The 20344-nt window shown below is 38.1% G+C and overlaps 1 protein-coding gene across 3 annotated transcripts in view; it reads right to left on the bottom strand.

Annotated features, from left to right (window-relative positions):
• Positions 1–3222: 3222 nt before the first annotated feature.
• Positions 3223–20344, bottom strand: part of LOC115209431 (glycosylphosphatidylinositol anchor attachment 1 protein) — a 48260-nt gene continuing 31138 nt past the window's right edge. For all 3 annotated transcript variants that reach the window (XM_029777848.2, XM_029777850.2, XM_029777849.2), the window contains 6 exons: positions 18311–18510; positions 15611–15764; positions 13136–13408; positions 10084–10283; positions 9200–9376; positions 3223–3874 (listed from right to left, as the gene is read on the bottom strand). In XM_029777848.2, the coding sequence (XP_029633708.1) occupies positions 3577–3874; positions 9200–9376; positions 10084–10283; positions 13136–13408; positions 15611–15764; positions 18311–18510 (1302 nt within the window). In that variant the 3' untranslated portion in view covers positions 3223–3576. The remainder of the gene's footprint in view (positions 3875–9199; positions 9377–10083; positions 10284–13135; positions 13409–15610; positions 15765–18310; positions 18511–20344) is intronic.

Below are 20344 nucleotides of genomic sequence, written 5' to 3'. Positions count from 1 at the left end.
ACAGGTTGGCAACAGGAAGGTCATTTGACCACAAAATCTTGTCTCAAATAAGTATCAATCCAACCCATGCCAGCATGGAAACACAGACATAAAACAAATGAATGAACCAGAGCTCCTGCAATCAAATATTTTACTTCTTTCTATGTGGCTTTGAAGATCTTCAAAGCCACAGTCGAACCAATTCTACTATATGGCTCAGAAACCTGGACGTTATCAAAGAAGCTTGAGAAGCGGTTGGATGGAACCTACACTTGCCTCCTTATGAGAGCTCAAAATCTCTCGTGGAAGTGCCATCCAACCAAAATGCAAATATATGGGAAACTACCACCTGTGTCATCTCTTGTGAAAGGTAGGAGAGTCCAGTTTGCTGGACATTGTTGTAGAGCTGAAAAAGAGGTAATTTCTACTCTTCTCCTCTGGAAGCCATCTACTCGCAATACCAGAGGGCGCACACTCTCCTACCCTGATGTAATCTCCAGGGATACAGGCATCCAGCAACAGGACCTCCGTAATGCCATGATGGACCGTGAAGTCTGGCATAGCATGGTAAATTCCATTGTCTCGACCACGGTCGAACAATGATGATCTTTCTATGTTCTCACGTCTGTCATTATTGTACTTTTCAAATATTTAAATTCATCAATTTGTTTTGTGTATTTTCTTTGTCATTTCAGTTGAATTGACTATTTTCCTTTCCTTTTTACTAGTTCTCATTATTCTTGTTTTAACCATCACTTTCCATTCCATATCTTTCTGCAGTTCCTTCAAAGTATATTGTGAGATTCATAAGTTCTTTTTCGTCTTCTTCCTTTGTCCTATTATTTATACATTAGTAGAATTCAACAATATTTGCATTATTTAATTTTAATTTTTAAATATCTATTAACTAAAATCTACCTTAATGCTGAAAACAAAGAAAAACATTAAGGTTGTAGATTACTTTCAGTTTTTGGTTATCCTGAACAGTCTCTTTTCTTTTTACATTTTTTTTTTCTATAACTTGCCACAGGAGTGGCTGTGTGGTAAGTAGCTTGCTAACTAACCACATGGTTCCGGGTTCAGTCCCACTGCTTGGCATCTTGGGCAAGTGTCTTCTGCTATAGCCCCGGGCCGACCAATGCCTTGTGAGTGGATTTGGTAGACGGAAACTGAAAGAAGCCTGTTGGATATATGTATATATATATATGTGTGTGTGTGTGTTTGTGTGTCTGTGTTTGTCCCCCTAGCATTGCTTGACAACCGATGCTGGTGTGTTTACGTCCCCATCACTTAGCGGTTCGGCAAAAAAGACCGATAGAATAAGTACTGGGCTTACAAAGAATAAGTCCCGGGGTCGATTTGCTCGACTAAAGGTGGTTCTCCAGCATGGCCGCAGTCAAATGACTGAAACAAGTAAAAGAGTAAAAGAGAGAGTAACTAGTTTAACAAAAACAATGCATTTCTCTTACTGGCCATATGTTACTTTAGGAATCTTTCAGATGAGGTACCGTCATTTAATCCCCAGAGTATTGAGGTTTCACCATCTGCAGAATGACAAGTTCTCTGTGCTGGCCCACTGTTTCTGAATTAATTCAGAAATATCAGTCACACAGTACAGCCATGTGAACTGGACAGATCAATGAAAGCTGCCAGAGGAATGGGAATTATACAAGAAGCACTACAAAAGACCTGACTGAAATATTCCGATGCCAGCGCCGCCCCGACTGGCTTCTGTGCCGGTGGCACATAAAAAGCACCATCCGAACATTGCCAGCGCCGCCCTGGCTGGCACGTTAAAAGCTCCAGCCGATCGTAGCCGATGCCGGACGCCCCCCCCCCCCAGCACCTGTGCAGGTGGCACGTAAAAAGCACCCACTACACTCGCGGAGTGGTTGGCGTTAGGAAGGGCATCCAGCCGTAGAAACTCTGCCAGATCAGACTGGAGCCTGGAGCAGCCCCTGGCTTCCCAGACCCCGGTCGAACCGTCCAACCCGTGCTAGCGCGGAAAACGGACGTTAAACGATGATGATGATCTAGCAAAACTAAAGATAAGCATTAAAAATTTTCAGTAACAGGCAAAAAAAAAAGATTGAGATGAAAGGAAGCTGTTCATAAGTGAAGTGGGTCTGTGATCTGAAGTTGAGTTTCTGGTCCCTTATTTTAACAAATCCTGTTTGCTAAACAGTCAGTCTTGAATGTTGAGGATTAACATCTTTAGTGTGCTGGCCAATGTAAGAGTAGTTGCAAATTCCTATATCAATTTTTGTCTTTGTTAATGGTTTTTGTTTCTATAACACCCAAAAAGTAACAACCTTTTAATGAAAACAAAGAGGCAAAAGTATGACTATCTGGTTAAAAAAGTTCATTTCTCAACTACATAGTTCGATAGACGGAAACTGAAAGAAGCTTGTTGTATGTGTGTATACATTATATATATAAATAAATAAATATAAATAAAATATTAGACAAAAAAACACCTTTTATCAATTCAAAATGAATAATTAAATTACACCATCTAGAAAATTACATATAATAGAAAAGTTAAAATTAAAATAACAATTAAAAAGTAAAGATTAAGTAAATTACAAGAATAATGTAATTTCTACCTATTATATACATTACATTATTCTTGTAATTTACTTAATCTTTACTTTTTAATTGTTATTCTAATTTTAACTTTTCTATTATATGTAATTTTCTACATGGTGTAATTCATTTTGAATTGATAAAAGGTGTTTTTTTTCTAATATATATATATATATATATCATATTGTGTGGAATTTGATTTAGTATTTCTTAATTGAATTCTTTTTCCTTGTAAGTTTGGATTTTATTCCCTCAAATAATAATTTTATATATATATAAATGTACATATGTGTGTTTCCTTTGTGAAATAGATGTAAACAAGTATCACCAACATACAAGTGGTGTCGTTTCCAAATATGTCTGGCCACAGGGAAATATTACCTTGCATGGAAATGAGTGAATATTGGTAACAAGAAGAGCATCTAATCATAAAAACTGCTTCAAAGAATTCCATTCAGCTGATGCAAGCTTGGAAAGGGGACATTAAAACAATGATGATGATGATGATGACGTTTCTATATTTACCTCAAAAAGTTGTTTTTTCAGTAAATGTAAATATCACATCTCTTAACCTGCTCAGTACAACTTTACAACAGATATTTGTCAAATCAAAAAAAAAAAGTGTGCGTGTGTGTTATAAAAATTCAAAATTTTGACTTATTTTAAATCAGTTTTCTTTTTATTAATAGTAATATTATTATTGTAAAAATTAAGTTTTACATTAATTTCTTTTTTCCCATGAGTTCATTGCAGGAGCAGTTGCTATTACAGAAAGGATGTTGCTGCTAACAACTCAACAGTGAAATAGGAACAGAATCTGTTTTATATCATTCAGAAATAACAGAGACTGGATTTAAGTGCCATGTTCAGAAGGACCATTCAATGGCTGTAGTAAAACTAAGACTTGAACTCGTGACCATCCAGTCTGTAGTCTAGCAGCTGAAATTCACAGCCACTGTTCCTCTTTGACATGAAAATAAATAAATAAAATACAAAAAAAAAAAAATTGATCTAACTGAAACGGAATAAAGTGCTGTCGCTTTCAAGTCTCATGTGAGATACACCCCACAACATTATCCAGTTTGGATAGATAGCAAAGCAAAATACTGGATATGTCCAACAGGAGAGCAGTGAATAGTCTAGAATACTTAATAATACAGTATCTTTAAGCTGAGACCAAGCATTAACTATTATGTCAATCACGGAATCTGGTCTCTGCTCATCTATTACTGAAACAACAGAAGCCAAATATATGAGGACAGGTGGTGATACCAAGAGCAATAACACTGACTGCAGACACTGGAGCAACCTGTGAAAGATAAATTGAAATAAATTAGTGAATTACTAACACAGAGTAAATGGAAAATAATGAGAATCATTGCAAATTTTTTTCATTTGACATGCACATTAGATAAATATGTTTTTACTACATTCAATATTTTACTCTTTTACTTGTTTCAGTCATTTGACTGCGGCCATGCTGGAGCACCACCTTTAATCGAGCAACTCGACCCCGGGACTTATTCTTTGTAAGCCCAGTACTTATTCTATCGATCTCTTTTGCCGAACCGCTAAGTGACGGGGACATAAACACACCAGCATCAGTTGTCAAGCAATGCTAGGGGGACAAACACAGACACACACACACACACACACACATATATATATATATACATATATACAAGCTTCTTTCAGTTTCCGTCTACCAAATCCACTCACATTGGCCCGGGGCTATAGCAGAAGACACTTGCTCAAGATGCCACGCAGTGGGACTGAACCCGGAACCATGTGGTTGGTTAGCAAGCTACTTACCACACAGCCACTCCTGCGCCTATTCGATATTTTTTCATTTTATCTAGTTTCAGCTCACGAGCTGTGGGGCCATGCTGGGGCACCGCCATTCAGGTGTCCCAATATGACGACAGTCGATAATATCAATTTTAGCATTTATTTTATTGACTTCAGAAACACAAACGCAAAGTCAACCCAGAAAGAATGCTCATAATCAAAAATCAGAAGGTATTCTGCAGAAAACTCTACTAAATCTGCCATCTGATATATGCACTCAAATATCCTCTCATATATATACCGTAAATCCTCGAGTATAGTCCGCCCTTGAGTATAATACGCAGGGGATTTTTAGCGGGCTGTACCTCTGAAAAACCTAAACCTTGTGTATAATACGCACCCCTTCTCTAACTTGAGTCAAGGAGGTCTATATAACGTCCTTGGTTGTAAAAATGTACACGGTAATGCACTTTATTATTATTGTATATATAACATAATGCAAATGTGTAGCTTTTTTGTGCATTTCATTTGCAGAAAATAAAGAAATAACAGTAATAACGTTTAATAAATGTTGCTTACAGCAAGTTATGGATGATTTAAGGTATTTTCGCGCCCGACATCACAAAATGCTTATGAATAAACATTGCTGACAGCAAATAGAGACTCGAACATTGCTTAGAAAATAATTTTCATTTTTAACCTCGTGTATAATACGCACTAGAGATTTTGACCTTTAATTTGGGGGAAAAAATGCAGATTATACTCGAGGATTTACGGTAAGATTTTAAAACAAACTTAATATGAAGATGAGCATTAAAATACAAATGCTTTGTTATTGTGAAATCTTTTGATACCTAAACTTAATCTGATATAACCCTAATCCTTTAGCATTTAAATCAGCCATATCAAGCCAAAATATTCTACCTATTTTATGCTCAGACTGGCCAGATCCAACCTCTCACACTTACCCTACAATGTCATTCTTAAAATAAGCAATCGTGCCGGTGGCACGTAAAAAGCACCATCCGACCGTGGCCGTTTGCCAGCCTCGTCTGGCACGTAAAAAGCACCCACTACACTCATGGAGTGGCTGGCGTTAGGAAGGGCATCTAGTCGTAGAAACATTGCCAGATCAGACTGGGCCTGGTGCAACCTTCTGGCTTCCCAGACCCCAGTTGCACCGTCCAACCCATGACAGCATGGAAATCGGACGATGATGATGATGATGATGATGATGATACCATCTAAATCTCAAAGCTATAAGATAATGTATGATTAATTCCAAATAATGTGAATAAATAAGAATTACACTTAATAGAGTAATCTAAATGCTGAAAGAGTTAAAGCGAATTTGCCATTTTTCTTTTTATTTTATCATTTTATTATTTTTATTTTACAGGTTAAATTTCTTAACAAAACTTGTTCTTTTCCTTTTAAAAAATTGAAGGAATAAAATTCAATTCCCCAAAAATGCTCTTACATTTCTGTTCCTAATTTTCAATTATGATATGTAATCTGGCAATAGTTTATAAGAACTGTGTATGTTATCATTCAACAAGCATCCAAATATTAAACCAATTACAAAGGACAATAACACATTTATCAAAATGAAACTATTCTGTCTTAGAAAAGGCTTAACTTTTATCTAAGAAGTTTTGATACTGCAAGGGAGATGACTCTTACTAATTAGCTAGTTTTAAGATCTACCTAAAACTAGAATGAATAATACTAGACAACTCGACAATTATGTTATACAAATCATTAACTTCCTGTAAACAAATTTTGTCTCATACATTGCTTACAGTGCTATCAATACATGGAGATAGCCTGGGTGGACAAATAGCAATAGTAAGATGACCGGCGGCTAAACAACAATACATATACTATATCACCGTGATCACCATGACCGACCAGGCTATCAGATGTTGCTACACATCGCTGGTCACAATGCACTTCGCATTGTTTTAGCCTTCAAATGACGCCACCCTGCTGGCTAAGCAAGGAGGCCAACAGGAGAAAGAGTGAGAGAAAGTTGCAGCAAAAGAGTACAGCAGGGATCACCACCCCCTGCCGAAGCCTCGTGGAGCTTTTAGGTGTTTTCGCTCAATAAACACTCACAACGCCCGGTCTGGGAATCGAAACCATGATCCTACGACCGCGAGTCCGCTGCCCTAACCACTGGGCCATTGCGCCGCCACATATACTATATACCATATAAATAATATTTTGTGATATAATCTATATTATTCTATCTTCGGTGAATTTTGGAACATTGTGTATAGAATTTTTGAAATTTTAAATTAAACTTCCACAAAGATATGTAACACAAGTGAATGGATATCTGAATATAAATATACGTATTTGGTTAGGAAGGGCATCCAGCTGTAGAAACTCTGCCAGATCAGATTGGAGTCTGGTTCGCCAGACCTCAGTCATTTCGTCCAACCCATGCTAGCATTGAAAAGCGGACGTTAAATGATGATGATGATGATGATGATGATGATTCACTGAGGATTGGGGGTGACGATTCTTCAGGTGGTAATGCAATAACTTATTCTACATCACAAAACTGAATTCCCAACTTCGTTGTAGTATCAGTGAGAATTCCACTATCTTTACAATCGAATTTCAATCACTTTGTTGTAAAATCCACTGTTTCCAGCTGTCGTTCCATGCAATATAACTAAATTTTGCTAAAGGAAGGACACGCATTATGCCAGCATCTCTTTCCAGGGTGTCTTATCTGCAAACATCTTAGTCTTCAATCACATAATATGGTAATTGGGATTGACTAATTGCTTTATCAAGGCCATTACTCTCCTATGACAATGCTGCTGATTTGTCTTCCACTAAAAAGCAGAAACAAGATTTATAGAAAATCTTTGGTTTTTTATAGATTATCCCTTTAGCCCTTAAAACCGGCCATATCAAGCCAAAACATTCTGTTTTAGGTTTAAACTGGCCAGATTCAGCCTCTAATACCTACTTTACAATGGCATTCTAAAAACAGGCGGCGAGCTGGCAGAAACGTTAGCATGCCGGGCGAAATACTTAGCGGTATTTCGTCTGCGTTACGTTGTGAGTTCAAATTCCGCCGAGGTCGACTTTGCCTTTCATCCTTTCGGGGTCGATAAATTAAGTACCAGTTACGCACTGGGGTCAATGTAATCGACTTAATACCTATGTCTGTCCTTGTTTGTCCCCTCTGTGTTTAGCCCCTTGTGGGTAATAAAGAAATAGGCATTCTAAAAACAGTCACATCATTGAAATCTTGAGGTTACAAGATAATGCATAATTAATTCTAAACAATGTGGAAACAATAAGCATTGCATTTGATAGAATAATATGAATACTAAAGGGTTAATGGGAAACAATCAGTTTTGAGATTTGTGTGCAATATTTCATAAATTATTGGGTATGAGTGGTGTTGTGTCTCCGCTCCCGTGTTGTTGCATGAAACAAAAACTGGATTATATAGTGGCCTCTCCTTTCATATGGATAAGAAGTTGATCTTTCTCTGGATAAGAAGTTGATCTTTCTCTGGATAAGAAGTTGATCTGATGCATGTAACTTCAACAGAAAAAGACGGACAATCGAGGTTAAATTGAGACACATTCAATTAAGTTCACTGCTAAGTGAATGAACAAAACAGCAGTGATACACATGAACTCACAACCCCAAAAGTTGCTAGTCAAATACTATATTTAGATGGAAGTTCCAAGAGGCAATGAAGGAACCTCTGTAAAATGATATGGACCATGAAAAGAACCTCTTGACTGTCAAATCTTTCTTAGCTTCAAGGTTCATCCAAGACTGGGACCACGGGCCATACGTCCCCTGCCCAATTCAAGATCACAACATACATGTACACTGCAACATAATTTCTTTTCCTCAACAGGCCCTGCCCTATTTAACATTGTCCCTAGGGAGATCAAAGAGGAAAAGGATCCCATCAACTTTAAACGGAGTCTGGATAGATTCCTTCAAAGAATACCAGATAAGCCACCCATAATTGGATACAACTCACCCAACAAGAACTCACTACTTGAACAAAACTTGATACAACTCACCCAACAAGAACTCACTACTTGAACAAAACTTGACTTAAACAGGATTCGAATAATCCTATCAGGTGGTGCTATTAAGTTAGACATGGCCTGGACCAATCTTTGGTCGAAACATATCTAAGTTTTTATCTAAGTTTTATATCATATAATTTTAACCCTTTAGTGTTTAAACCAGCCATATCCGGCCCAAATATTCTAAATGTTTTATATTCAAACTAGCCAGATCTGGTTTCTCACACTTACCCTACAATATTATTCTAAAAATAAACAATCATATCATTGAAACCTCAAAGCTATAACACAATGCATGATTAATTCAAAACAATTTGAGTGAAAAAGTATTATATTTAACAGAGAAATTTGAACACCAAAGGGTTAATAAAGGATGATTAAGATAATGTAGTTCAAGAAAGATTAGCCATAGCTGGAATACCATTGACCATGGATCTGCTCAATCAGGGCTGATTTGTAGTTAACCCTTTAGCATCCAGATTTCTTTGTCAAATCTAATGCTTATTTATTCACCTTGTTTTGAATCAACCATGCATTGTCTCATAGCTTCAAGATTTCAATAATGTGATTGCTTATTTTTCAGAATGACATTGTGGGATAGGTATGAAAGGTTGGATCTGGCCAATTTGGGTATAAAACAAGTAGAATGTTTGGGCCGGGTATAGCCGGTTTGAATGCTAAAGGGTTAAATAACAGCGAAAAGATTGTGCCAGATAATCCTGTTGCTGTTCAAAAACAGGATTCTGACAGAAAAATGAAGAACTTACTTGTTTGACACAGGTTGTACAATGACTGAAACTGGAATGATTGTAGCAGCAAGGAAAAATGCCAGAGAGATGTTCATTAATGCAATTGAAAAAAGAACAAGGGACTGGAAGATGAGAGTGACACATTTTAACAGGGGCCAGTCAACTTGAAAACCATTGTCAAATTCATGTGGTTTTCTGAAAGAAAAAAAAATATATATAAATAAACTTAAGTTAAAATGTCTACAAGTTAGTTTAACATTCAAAATTAGTTTACAAAAAGTAGGGCCATTGACATATGGGAGTTACCTTAGATAGCCTACCTTAAAACCCTTAAATGAGTGAAGAAAAGAGAAACTGCCGTTTCTTTCTCAACCAGAACACTTAGACACACATACGCCATTCTAAGCATTATGTCACAAATAAATAAATTGTTTCTATCATCAAAAAATATTTACATGGAATTGGTTTAAAAGAAAAATTTGTGTGTGTCTCCCTCTCTCTCTCTTTGGAGTGAGGGATGAATGAAAAATCCATGAGCAAGCTAATTTAAAAATTGATGCTACATAAACAAATGTTATCATATGATAAATGAGTTCAAAATATAGCGCGCCGGGCAAAATGCTTAGCGGTATTTCGTCTGTCGTTATGTTCTGAGTTCAAATTCCGCCAGGGTCGACTTCGCCTTTCATCCTTTCGGGGTCGATAAATAAAGTACCAGTTTTGCACTGGGGTCGATGTAATCGACTTAATCCCTTTGTCTGTCCTTGTTTGTCCCCTCTGTGTTTAGCCCCTTGTGGGCAATAAAGAAATATATATAATATATATAAAATCTGAAAACATTTTCTTCCTATCTACTTTTCATTGAAAACATTGAGATTTTCCAAAATTTGTCACCAACTTACTTAGAAATGAATCGCGGAAAGAAAAGCCAGGCAGAGAACAATGCCATGAGTCCATATGTGATAGCCTCATCTGTTGGTATCTTCAAGTGACGTGCATGGCTATTGAATACATCAGGCAGGTAATATGTCATTAAACCAACAAGGAAACTCAAGATAATCATTGGTATGATGGACAGTAAATCTCGGGACTTATCTTCCTGCTGAAAGATAATAAGTTTTACAAATATTAGCAATTTTTAAAAAAACCTTCAAAATTTTCACTGAATACATTTTGGAAAGATTTATTAATAACAGATTATTTAGATAAATGTAACTCTCTCTCTTTTACTCTTTTACTTGTTTCAGTCATTTGACTGCGGCCATGCTGGAGCACCGCCTTTTAGTCGAGCAAATCGACCCCGGGACTTATTCTTTGTAAGCCCAGTACTTATTCTATCGGTCTCTTTTGCCGAACCGCTAAGTAATGGGGACATAAACACACCAGCATCAGTTGTCAAGCAATGCTAGGGGGACAAACACAGACACACAAACACATACACACACATATATATATACATATATACGACAGGCTTCTTTCAGTTTCCATCTACCAAATCCACTCACAAGGCATTGGTCAGCCCGGGGCTATAGCAGAAGACACTTGCCTAAGATGCCACGCAGTGGGACTGAACCCGGAACCATGTGGTTGGTTAGCAAGCTACTTACCACACAGCCGCTCCTGCACCTATAAAAGTTTTTTTTTTTTTTTTTTTAATTTTTGTACTGAATTAGGTCTATCTCTTCTTTATATTTGTGTGGGTGTAAATGATGCCACAAAGGATCGACTCTTGCAAGTTGATACTGCAGCAAGGACATGAGCAGGGAGAAAGTTCTGGAAGGCCTAAGCATAGTGGTTAGTGCAGGCCACAGGAGGGGCTTAATAACAACTTACATTGAAAGATAAGTTTTACAAATATTAGCAATTTTTTAAAAAAACCTTCAAAATTTTCACTGAATACATTTTGGAAAGATTTATTAATAACAGATTATTTAGATAAATGTAAAAGTTAATTTTTTTTTTTTTAACTTTTTGTACTGAATTAGGTCTATCTCTTCTTTATATTTGTATGGGTGTAAATGATGCAACAAAGGATCAACTTTTGCAAGTTGATACTGCAGCAAAGACATGAGCAGGGAGAAAGTTCTGGAAGGCCTAAGCATAGTGGTTAGTGCAGGCCACAGGAGGGGCTTAATAACAACTTACGTGATGAGAGGTAGAGAGAGAGAGACAGGTGAGTCTGGATTGCCCAAGTTGAGGTGTCACGATACCAGCCAATTCCAAGAAGCAGAGACTGTTATACTAACTGTTTCTTTATTGCCCACAAGGGGCTAAACATAGAGGGGACAAACAAGAACAGACAAACGGATTAAGTCGATTACATCGACCCCAGTGTGTAACTGGTACCTAATTTATCCACCCCGAAAGGATGAAAGGCAAAGTTGACCTCGGCGGAATTTGAACTCAGAACGCAACGACAGACGCAATACCGCTAAGCATTTCGCCCAGTGTGCTAACGTTTCTTCCAGCTCGCCGCCTATACTAACAATAGAAAAACTGTGGAGAAAAAAGAGAGCATCCTGGAGGACCAGAAGTTGGAGCATGTCTTGGAGTGACTTAATACCAATCAGTCAAGTACACTTTCTCCAGATACAGTCTAAAATGTTTGTGCATACAACGATAGCAAAGTCCTGTATATGACAGTAATTATACTCCAGTGTGGGGTTAACTTTGAGTGTCAGTAATTGTGAGAGGCTAAAGTATTTTTTGGCTCCAAAGAGAAGAGCCAACCTTCTGAGATGTGGCCCTATGTACATTTGGTTTCAGTTTTTATATTCAAATCAACCAAATTATATATTTGTATGTAAATACTATCTTTATATCTTTTATCTTTTATCTGTTTCAGTGATTAGACTGCGGCCATGCTGGGGCACCACTTTGAAGAATTTTTAGTTGAATGAATTGACCTCAGTACTTGTTTTTTTATAAGCCTGGTACTTATTCTATTAGTCTCTTCTACTGAACCGCTAAGTTATGGGAGACATAAACACACCAACACCTGTTATCAAGCAGGACAAACACAGACATAAGACACACATCATCATCATCATCATCATTGTTCGACCGTGATCGAGACAATGGAATTTACCATGCTACGCCAGACTTCACGGTCCATCATGGCATAACGGAGGTTCTGTTGCTGGATGCCTGTATCCCTGGAGATTACATCAGGGTAGGAGAGTGTGTGCCCTCTGGTATCACGAGTAGATGGCTTCCAGAGGAGAAGAGTAGAAATTGCCTTGTTTTCAGCTCTACAACAATGTCCAGCAAACTGGACTCTCCTACCTTTCACAAGAGATGACACAGGTGGTAGTTTCCCATATATTTGCATTTTGGTTGGATGACGCTTCCACGAGAGATTTTGAGCTCTCATAAGGAGGCGAGTGTAGGTTCCATCCAACCGCCTCTCAAGCTTCTTTGATAACGTCCAGGTTTCCTGTCAATATACAGGATGGTTAGGACTCCTGATAAAATACAGTTCTCTATTTAGGAGATGAGATATTATTTACATTATTTACATTTGACGGATATATGTCCTCATCTCGTTTGTTAACACGTTTCGGCTGATATACCCTCCAGCCTTCATCAGGCGTCTTGAGGAAATTTCGAACCTGGGTTCTCATTCGTAAGTTATTTTTCGATATTGCTATTATTATTATTATTATTATTATTATTCAAGTCACTGCCTGGAATCGAACTCGGAATCTTGGGGTTTGTAGCCCGCGCTCTTAACCACTACGCCATATGCCCGAGTTCGATTCCAGGCAAGACACACACATATGGTTGGGAAGCAAGCTTCTTACCACACAACCGCACCAATAATGCAAAAAGACTTGCAACGGAAGTCTTTTGCTTCCACTCCAACCGATGTAGAGTGGATTTGATCTCTGATATCAAGTCACTGTGCTAAACCAGCTATTACAGTTATTACCCAAAATGGTTCCTGCTACTTACCTCATCTGGGTCGTTTTTCAAACTGTCATCATCTTCAATATCATTTACATCTTTAGACAATTTTTCCAGTGGATCTTCTTCTTTCTTCTCACAAGAAATCTCTTTCTTTGACTGACTCACTTCATTGTCTTCTTTCTCTACTTCTTTCTCTTGTTTCTCTGTTTCAGGTTCTTTTTCATCTTTTTCTAGCTTGGAAGAATTTAAATCACTTTTTTGTGGCTTCTTTTCATTTTTGTCTTTTGGCTTTTCAGAACCAATCCACAAAGAAATGGCATGAAATGTGTTAAGGTGGACGTATCTTTTAAATCATTCTTATGTATACTTGAGCAAATTATGATAGAAGACAAAAAAAAAAAAATCACATCAATGATGAGTAGGATTATCATGATCATGATGATGATGTTCATCTGAATAAAAATGGCCTTCCAGTGATCATGTTTACCATAATCAAGTGGAGAAGAAAGTACAAATAACTCTCTTCAACATACAAAAAAAGAAAACTCTTAGCTTCTTCCTTGTAACCTGTGCCTACTTGAATCCTGCCAAAGGAGATGTGGATGAGATGCAATTTGCTTTTATGCCAGGAACGGGGACAATAGATGCAGTGTTCATTGTAAGAAGATTACAGGAGGAATACCGAGATAATGGGAAGGAGTTGTACATATGCTTCATTGATCTGGAGAAGGGATTTGATAGGGTTCCAAGAAATATGATTGAATGGGCATTGAGGAAGAGAGGTGTACTAGAAGTAATGGTGAGAGCAGTGACCAGTTTGTATGAGGGGGTAGAGACAAAAGTGAGAATTGTATCAGAGCTGTCAGAGGAGTTTGTAGTTAAAGTTGGTGTGCATCAGGGATCTGAGTTGTCTCCAATGTTGTTTGCAAAAGTGGTTGATGTGTTGACGGAGAGTGCAAGAGAGGGATTGATAATGGAGATACTGTATACAGATGATATTGTTCTGATGAGTGAGACGATGTAGGGATTGAGGGAAAAGTTTTGGAAATGGAAGAAGGCATTTGAAAGCAAGGGCTTGAAGGTAAACCTCGGGAAGACAAAGGTGATGGTGAGTGGGGTGGGAGGAGAAGTGTTAGTGAGTAAGGTGGATCCATGTGGTGTATGTGGGAGGAGGGTAATGGCAAATGTACGAGATGTGAGAAATGGATTCATGGTAGATGTACAAAAATGAAGAAGGTGATCCCAAGACTGGTGAGAGAGTTTGTTTGTAGATGTGAGAAAGGAGGTGGAGGTCTGGCGAAATCAGTGGGAATACTATGTGATGAGGTGGAGATGGTGAGAGGGTTTTGTTATTTGGGAGATAGGGTGGATGTAAGTGGTGGGTGTGAAGCAGCTGTGACAGCAAGAGAGAGACTTGGCTGGGTGAAGTTCAGGGAATGTGGAGCATTGTTATAGGGGAAAAGGTTCTCATTGAAGACGAAAGGAAAAGTCTACAGGAGTTGTGTGAGAGCTGCAATGCTGTATGGGAGTGAGACATGGTGTTTGAGGGAGGGAGAGAGAGAGAGAGAGATGGCAACTTTGAGAAGGACTGAGAGAGCAATGGTGAGAGAAATGTTTGGTGTGAGGCTGTTTGATAAGGGGACTGAAGACTTGATGGGGATGCTGGGGTTGGAGGAATCAGTGTAACAGCTGACAAGGGTGAATGGAGTGCAGTGATATGGGCATGTGTTGAGGAGGGGCAAGGAGCATGTTCTGAAGAGGGTGCTAGACTTTGAGGTAAATGGACAGCGAAAACGAGATAGACTGAGGAAAATGTGGAGGGGACAGGTGGAGGAGGAGATTGGGAGGGTTGGCTTGAGAAGGGAGCAAGATGGTGTGAGGGCAGTTGCTATGGCATTGAGGTAGATCCAGTCACCTCTGTTGACGAGGACAAAACCCAGATTCGAAATGATGGATGATGATGTTTACTTTTCAATTGAAAATTTTACATCTTAATACAAATCTTAGCTACAATCCCCTTAACTCGGTCACAAAGAACTCAAGTAGAAAGAGTACCTATTCTTCAGACTAATGTCAATAAAACATAAAAATGTTAAATAACAAGATATGTTGTGAGAGCCAAAAATATATGAAAAATAAATTGGCCTAACATATTAGAAAAAGAGGTATACAAGATCATTCTCTTCACAAATATATGTACTTTTATATGTCAACTAAGATTCAAATTTTAAAGAAGTATTTTCGTTTTTGTAGCTTGTACAGAAGCATTAAGTAAGCTTTGTCTCTAAAGGGATGATAATAGAATTTGGAGGAGCATTGTGGAAAGCTTGAAAACATATTGTTAAAAGTAATGAAGAGGTTAACAGAAAAAATTTAAAAGAAGAATCAAATCCATTCTGTGTAGAAAAACAGTAGAAAAACAGACAAAACTGTTAGTGATGATAATTAACCTGATATTAAAAACTTATGTTTTATCTAAGTTTTTTGTCACTTTTGAATAAAGGGTGGTGAAAAGGATATTTTGATCAAACCAGCAGCTGTCATTAAACTGAAAGGTGGCATATACAATCCGATGGAGATATACCGGTTGGTAGCAGGCATTAAGTAAAAGAAGAAGGATTGATGGAATCTCTCAAGAAGGTTGTTGAGACTACGGAATATGCCTTCCACAATCCTGTAAAAATAAACAAAAAACAATAGCAACTCATGGCAGTAAAGGTTTCAACATTCAGGAGGGGTTTTCACCCTACAAATATAGTTATTTTCCTCAAATACATCTTATTCATTTTAACAGCTGCCAACCCATGCTAGCATGGAAAGCGGACGTTAAACGATGATGATGATGATGATTTTCCATGTTTGCATGTCTCAGATAGAATTCATTGAAGTACATTTTCAAAGCGAGATACCCTTTCTGTTGCCAACCTTCATCTGTTTCCATGCAAAACAACATTTCCCCATGGCATGTTATTTCATGTAAGACTAAAAGAGAACATTCTTTTCATGGTGTTCATTTACAACCATTGCATAAGGTTAGAACAAGCATACACGCAAACATGTATGTACACATACATATATATATATGTAAGGAAGGCGGCAAGCTGGCAGAAACGTTAGCACGCCGGGCGAAATGCGTAGCCGTATTTCGTCTGCCGTTACATTCTGGGTTCAAATTCCGCCGTGGTCGACTTTGCCTTTCATCCTTTCAGGGTCGATAAATTAAGTACCAGTTACGCACTGGGGTCGATATAATCGACTTAATCCGTTTGTCTGTCCTCGTTTGTCCCCTCTGCGTTTAGCCCCTTGTGGGTAGTAAAGAAATATATATATATATATGTAAACATCCAATGATGAGAATGAGCACTCAACACCATATTGGTGGATAACGATTCTTTAATTGTGTATTAAGGCTTGGTTTCATGTTAAGGAATACCTCAGAAATTATCTTCTAGATAACACATGTGACATGCTTAGTTTTTAGGATGAGCTACAAAATGTGGGTCTTCCACAGCATTAACTTTATCTTTTGTATTAGGCTATTTTCTAATTAATTAATAAATTAATTAAAGACAGACAGAAAGACAGATATTTTGCATAGGTTTCAGATTAAGAAGTTTTGTGTCTATAAGTAAGTTTCTAATGTTTGTTATTTTTATCCCATAAGGTTGTGGTATAGTCAATAACAGCATTGAAACTATATTGGGAAAAAAGGCCTGGGGTTTATATTCATCAATGGATTTATATATCAGCAGAAGATCAGTGAAAACATCGGTGTTTATCTCCATTTTGGATTAAAACAAAGAAAGTCATACACACATACACACACAATGGGCTTTTCTCAGTTTCTGTTGGCCTAATCAGAGTTGTAGTAGAAGACACTTGCCCAAGATGCCATGCAGTGGGACTGAACCTGGAACCATATGGTTAGGAAAACAAGCTTCTTAACTACACAGCCACACTTGCATCTATCAAATATATGTACTCTCATCAAATAAAGAGTAAAGAGTAAGGGTAGAGACTGTCTTTGGTCATGAATGACCATGAGATTGCACCTAGAAAGTACCCCTCCAAGGCACGAGTCTAGGCAAGGTTGTTTTTATCGAAGACCAACAGTTGCCCATGCATACCAGCCTCGCCTCTCCACACCACCGATGTTATCCAAGGGAAAAGGAAAGGCCAACACAGCATGACACCAATGACGTTGCCTTTCATTTCTATAGCTGAGTGAACTGGAGCAATGTGAAATAAAGTGTCTTGCTCAAGAACACAACACGCAGCCTGGACCAGGAATCAAACTCACAACCTCATGATTATAAGCCCGATGCTCTAACCACAGCCATGCACCTTCAAATGCATACAAGACAAACATGATGAGAATATACAAAAGCAAGGCAGAGGCATAGCAAGAGGGAGATAGTTGCTCCTGTTTCATCATCATCATCATCATCATCATTTAACGTCCGCTTTCCATGCTAGCATGGGTTGGACGGTTCAACTGGGGTCTGGGGAGCCCGAAGGCTGCACCAGGCCAGTCAGATCTGGCAGTGTTTCTACAGCTGGATGCCCTTCCTAACGCCAACCACTCCGAGAGTGTAGTGGGTGATTTTATGTGCCACCGACACAGGTGCCAGACGGAGCTGGCAAACGGATGGTGTTTTTTATGTGCCACCGACACAGGTGCCAGATGAGGCTGGCGAACGGCCACGATCGGATGGTGTTTGTTACGTGCTCACAGCACGGAGGCCAGTCGATGCGGTACTGGCTACAGCCACGTTCGGATGCATGCCTGATATTTAGAATGTGAGGGCCAAAAGAGTGTTTGTCCCCACCGACCCAAATGTTGAGAATTGTTGTTACGCAACTAAAGTGTGGTAAAAAGTGACATGATTTCATGCAACTGTTTGAATCCAGGTTTTTGAACAAGTATCGCCTAAAAAGGTTGGCATCAGGAAGGAGCACCTGATCAAAAACACCATCTCACTAAGTCTTATGTAACTTGTGTCACAATGGAAAAGTAGACATGAGAATAATGAACTAGAAGCAGGTGGGTGAAAGAAAATTATGAATAAGGCTGTTAAATCTATTTTGAAATTGAAATTGAAATAACATTGGCAAAGAATAGAGACAATTCGAATAGATCAACATTGCAGGCCTCTCAACATAAAAATTCAACCATGGAAAAAAAATGAATGAGGCTGATGATTTAATAAAAATACTTACCGACCAGTTACCATTAAATCTGATGTTTTCTGCCCAAATGCTCGTGAGACACCTTGAAGAGTGACAGCTTCGATATGGTAGCGATGAAACAGGCCATGGTTGCCAGAAGGAGATCCAGATGCTTGAGTTTTCATCATACGCAGCATCGTCAGTAACGAATGTTTGAATCCATTTAGTGAATCCGGATCATAATAGTCATACTGTGAACAGTAAAGAAAATTACAAGGGACCTTTTCGGTTTGAACAGCAGTTTTTAACATAATTTCTAGGTAACTAAAAAGTTTTAAACTTCGTATACTGGTAGAATGTGTTTATAAAACATCTTTTTCTCTTGGATTTATTGAGAAAATTCTATAGTTTGTAAGATATTTGTTGTTTTTTTTCTTCAATTTCTGCAATTTCAACCAATCAATGACATCTATTGAGGTAAAAAAAACATTCTGTGCCGTATGAATATGTCCCTCATTTAAGAAACAGATTGGGTTTATTTACATTTGTGAAGAAAAAAGGATACCCTTCCCCCCACCCCTAACCCTAAAATAGATTGAAATGCAATAGATCGATACTAGGGTCATAATTGTGGGTGACAATTTCATATGACACCGCTAGAAAAAACTGCCGTTCAAACCGAAAAATCCATTACAAGATTAAATCTATGGAGATTCAACAAAGAAAGAATATTTGCCAAACAAATTAAAAATAGTTATTGACTAATGTATTACTCTCACTCAAAGACGGCAAGTGTACAAAAGGAGGCCAGAAGAAACGCTACAAGGACTCCCTGAAAACGAACCTCAAAAAGTGTGACATCAACGTCACCAACTGGGAGGAAACGGCAAAAAACAGACCACTCTGGAAAACCACCATCCATGAGGGAACGGCGACTTTCGAGTCGAAAAGGTCGGCAGAGCTGGAGGCTAAAAGACGACGACGGAAGGAGCACCAACAACAACCACATGCGACTCTCCCTTCCGGCACTAGATGTCCGCACTGCGACTGATCTTTTCAAGCAAGAATTGGTCTTATCGGTCACCTACGGAGTCACCAGTAAATTTGCGCGAAGACCATCATCCTCAGCCTTGAGGGATTGCCATCATCAAAAAAAACTCTCACTAAATATTTCTAGTCAACTTTTTAATGGCCAAACCATTAAAATAATGTCAGTCATTAACTAACACTGCTTTTATTCCCCCTCCATATTTATTTCTAAACTTACCTGAAAAATAAGCATATCTCACAAATGATATTAACTTCCTTTTTAGCCAGCACGGACTATTCCAGAGATAACAGGGTCATTTTTTTCCTTTTTAACTATTTTTTTTTTTTTGACTATTCCGAAGAACAGATTAGTAAAGTTTGTAGCACTTGAAATCTTGACAAAGAATATAGAAATTCTATAGTCATTTGTACAGTGCCATTAATATATTTAGTCTCTTTTACTCTTTTACTTGTTTCAGTCATTTGACTGCGGCCATGCTGGAGCACCGCCTTTAATCGAGCAACTCGACCCCTGGACTTATTCTTTTTGTAAGCCCAGTACTTATTCTATCGGTCTCTTTTTGCTGAACCGCTAAGTAACGAGGACATAAACACACCAGTATTGGTTGTCAAGCAATGCTAGGGGGACAAACACAGACACACAAACAAACACACATACATATATATATATATATATATATATATATATATATATATATATATATATATATATATATATATATATATATATATATATATATATATATATATACATATATACGACAGGCTTCTTTCAGTTTCCATCTACCAAATCCACTCACAAGGCATTGGTTGGCCCGGGGCTATAGCAGAAGACACTTGCCCAAGATGCCACGCAGTGGGACTGAACCCGGAACCATGTGGTTGGTTAGCAAGCTACTTACCACACAGCCACTCCTGCGCCTAACATAATCTGCGTCTGAACATAATCATTAATATACTTAGTCTATGTAAACATACTTTGTCTTCCTATGCTGTCAGGTTCAATATACTGTTTCATATGCTCTTTTTATTAAG

Source organism: Octopus sinensis, linkage group LG3 (assembly GCF_006345805.1).
Source record: "Octopus sinensis linkage group LG3, ASM634580v1, whole genome shotgun sequence".
NCBI lineage: Eukaryota > Metazoa > Mollusca > Cephalopoda > Octopoda > Octopodidae > Octopus > Octopus sinensis.
The sequence above is the reverse complement of the archived record's forward strand: the minus strand, read 5'-3'. Positions and strand labels throughout refer to the sequence as shown.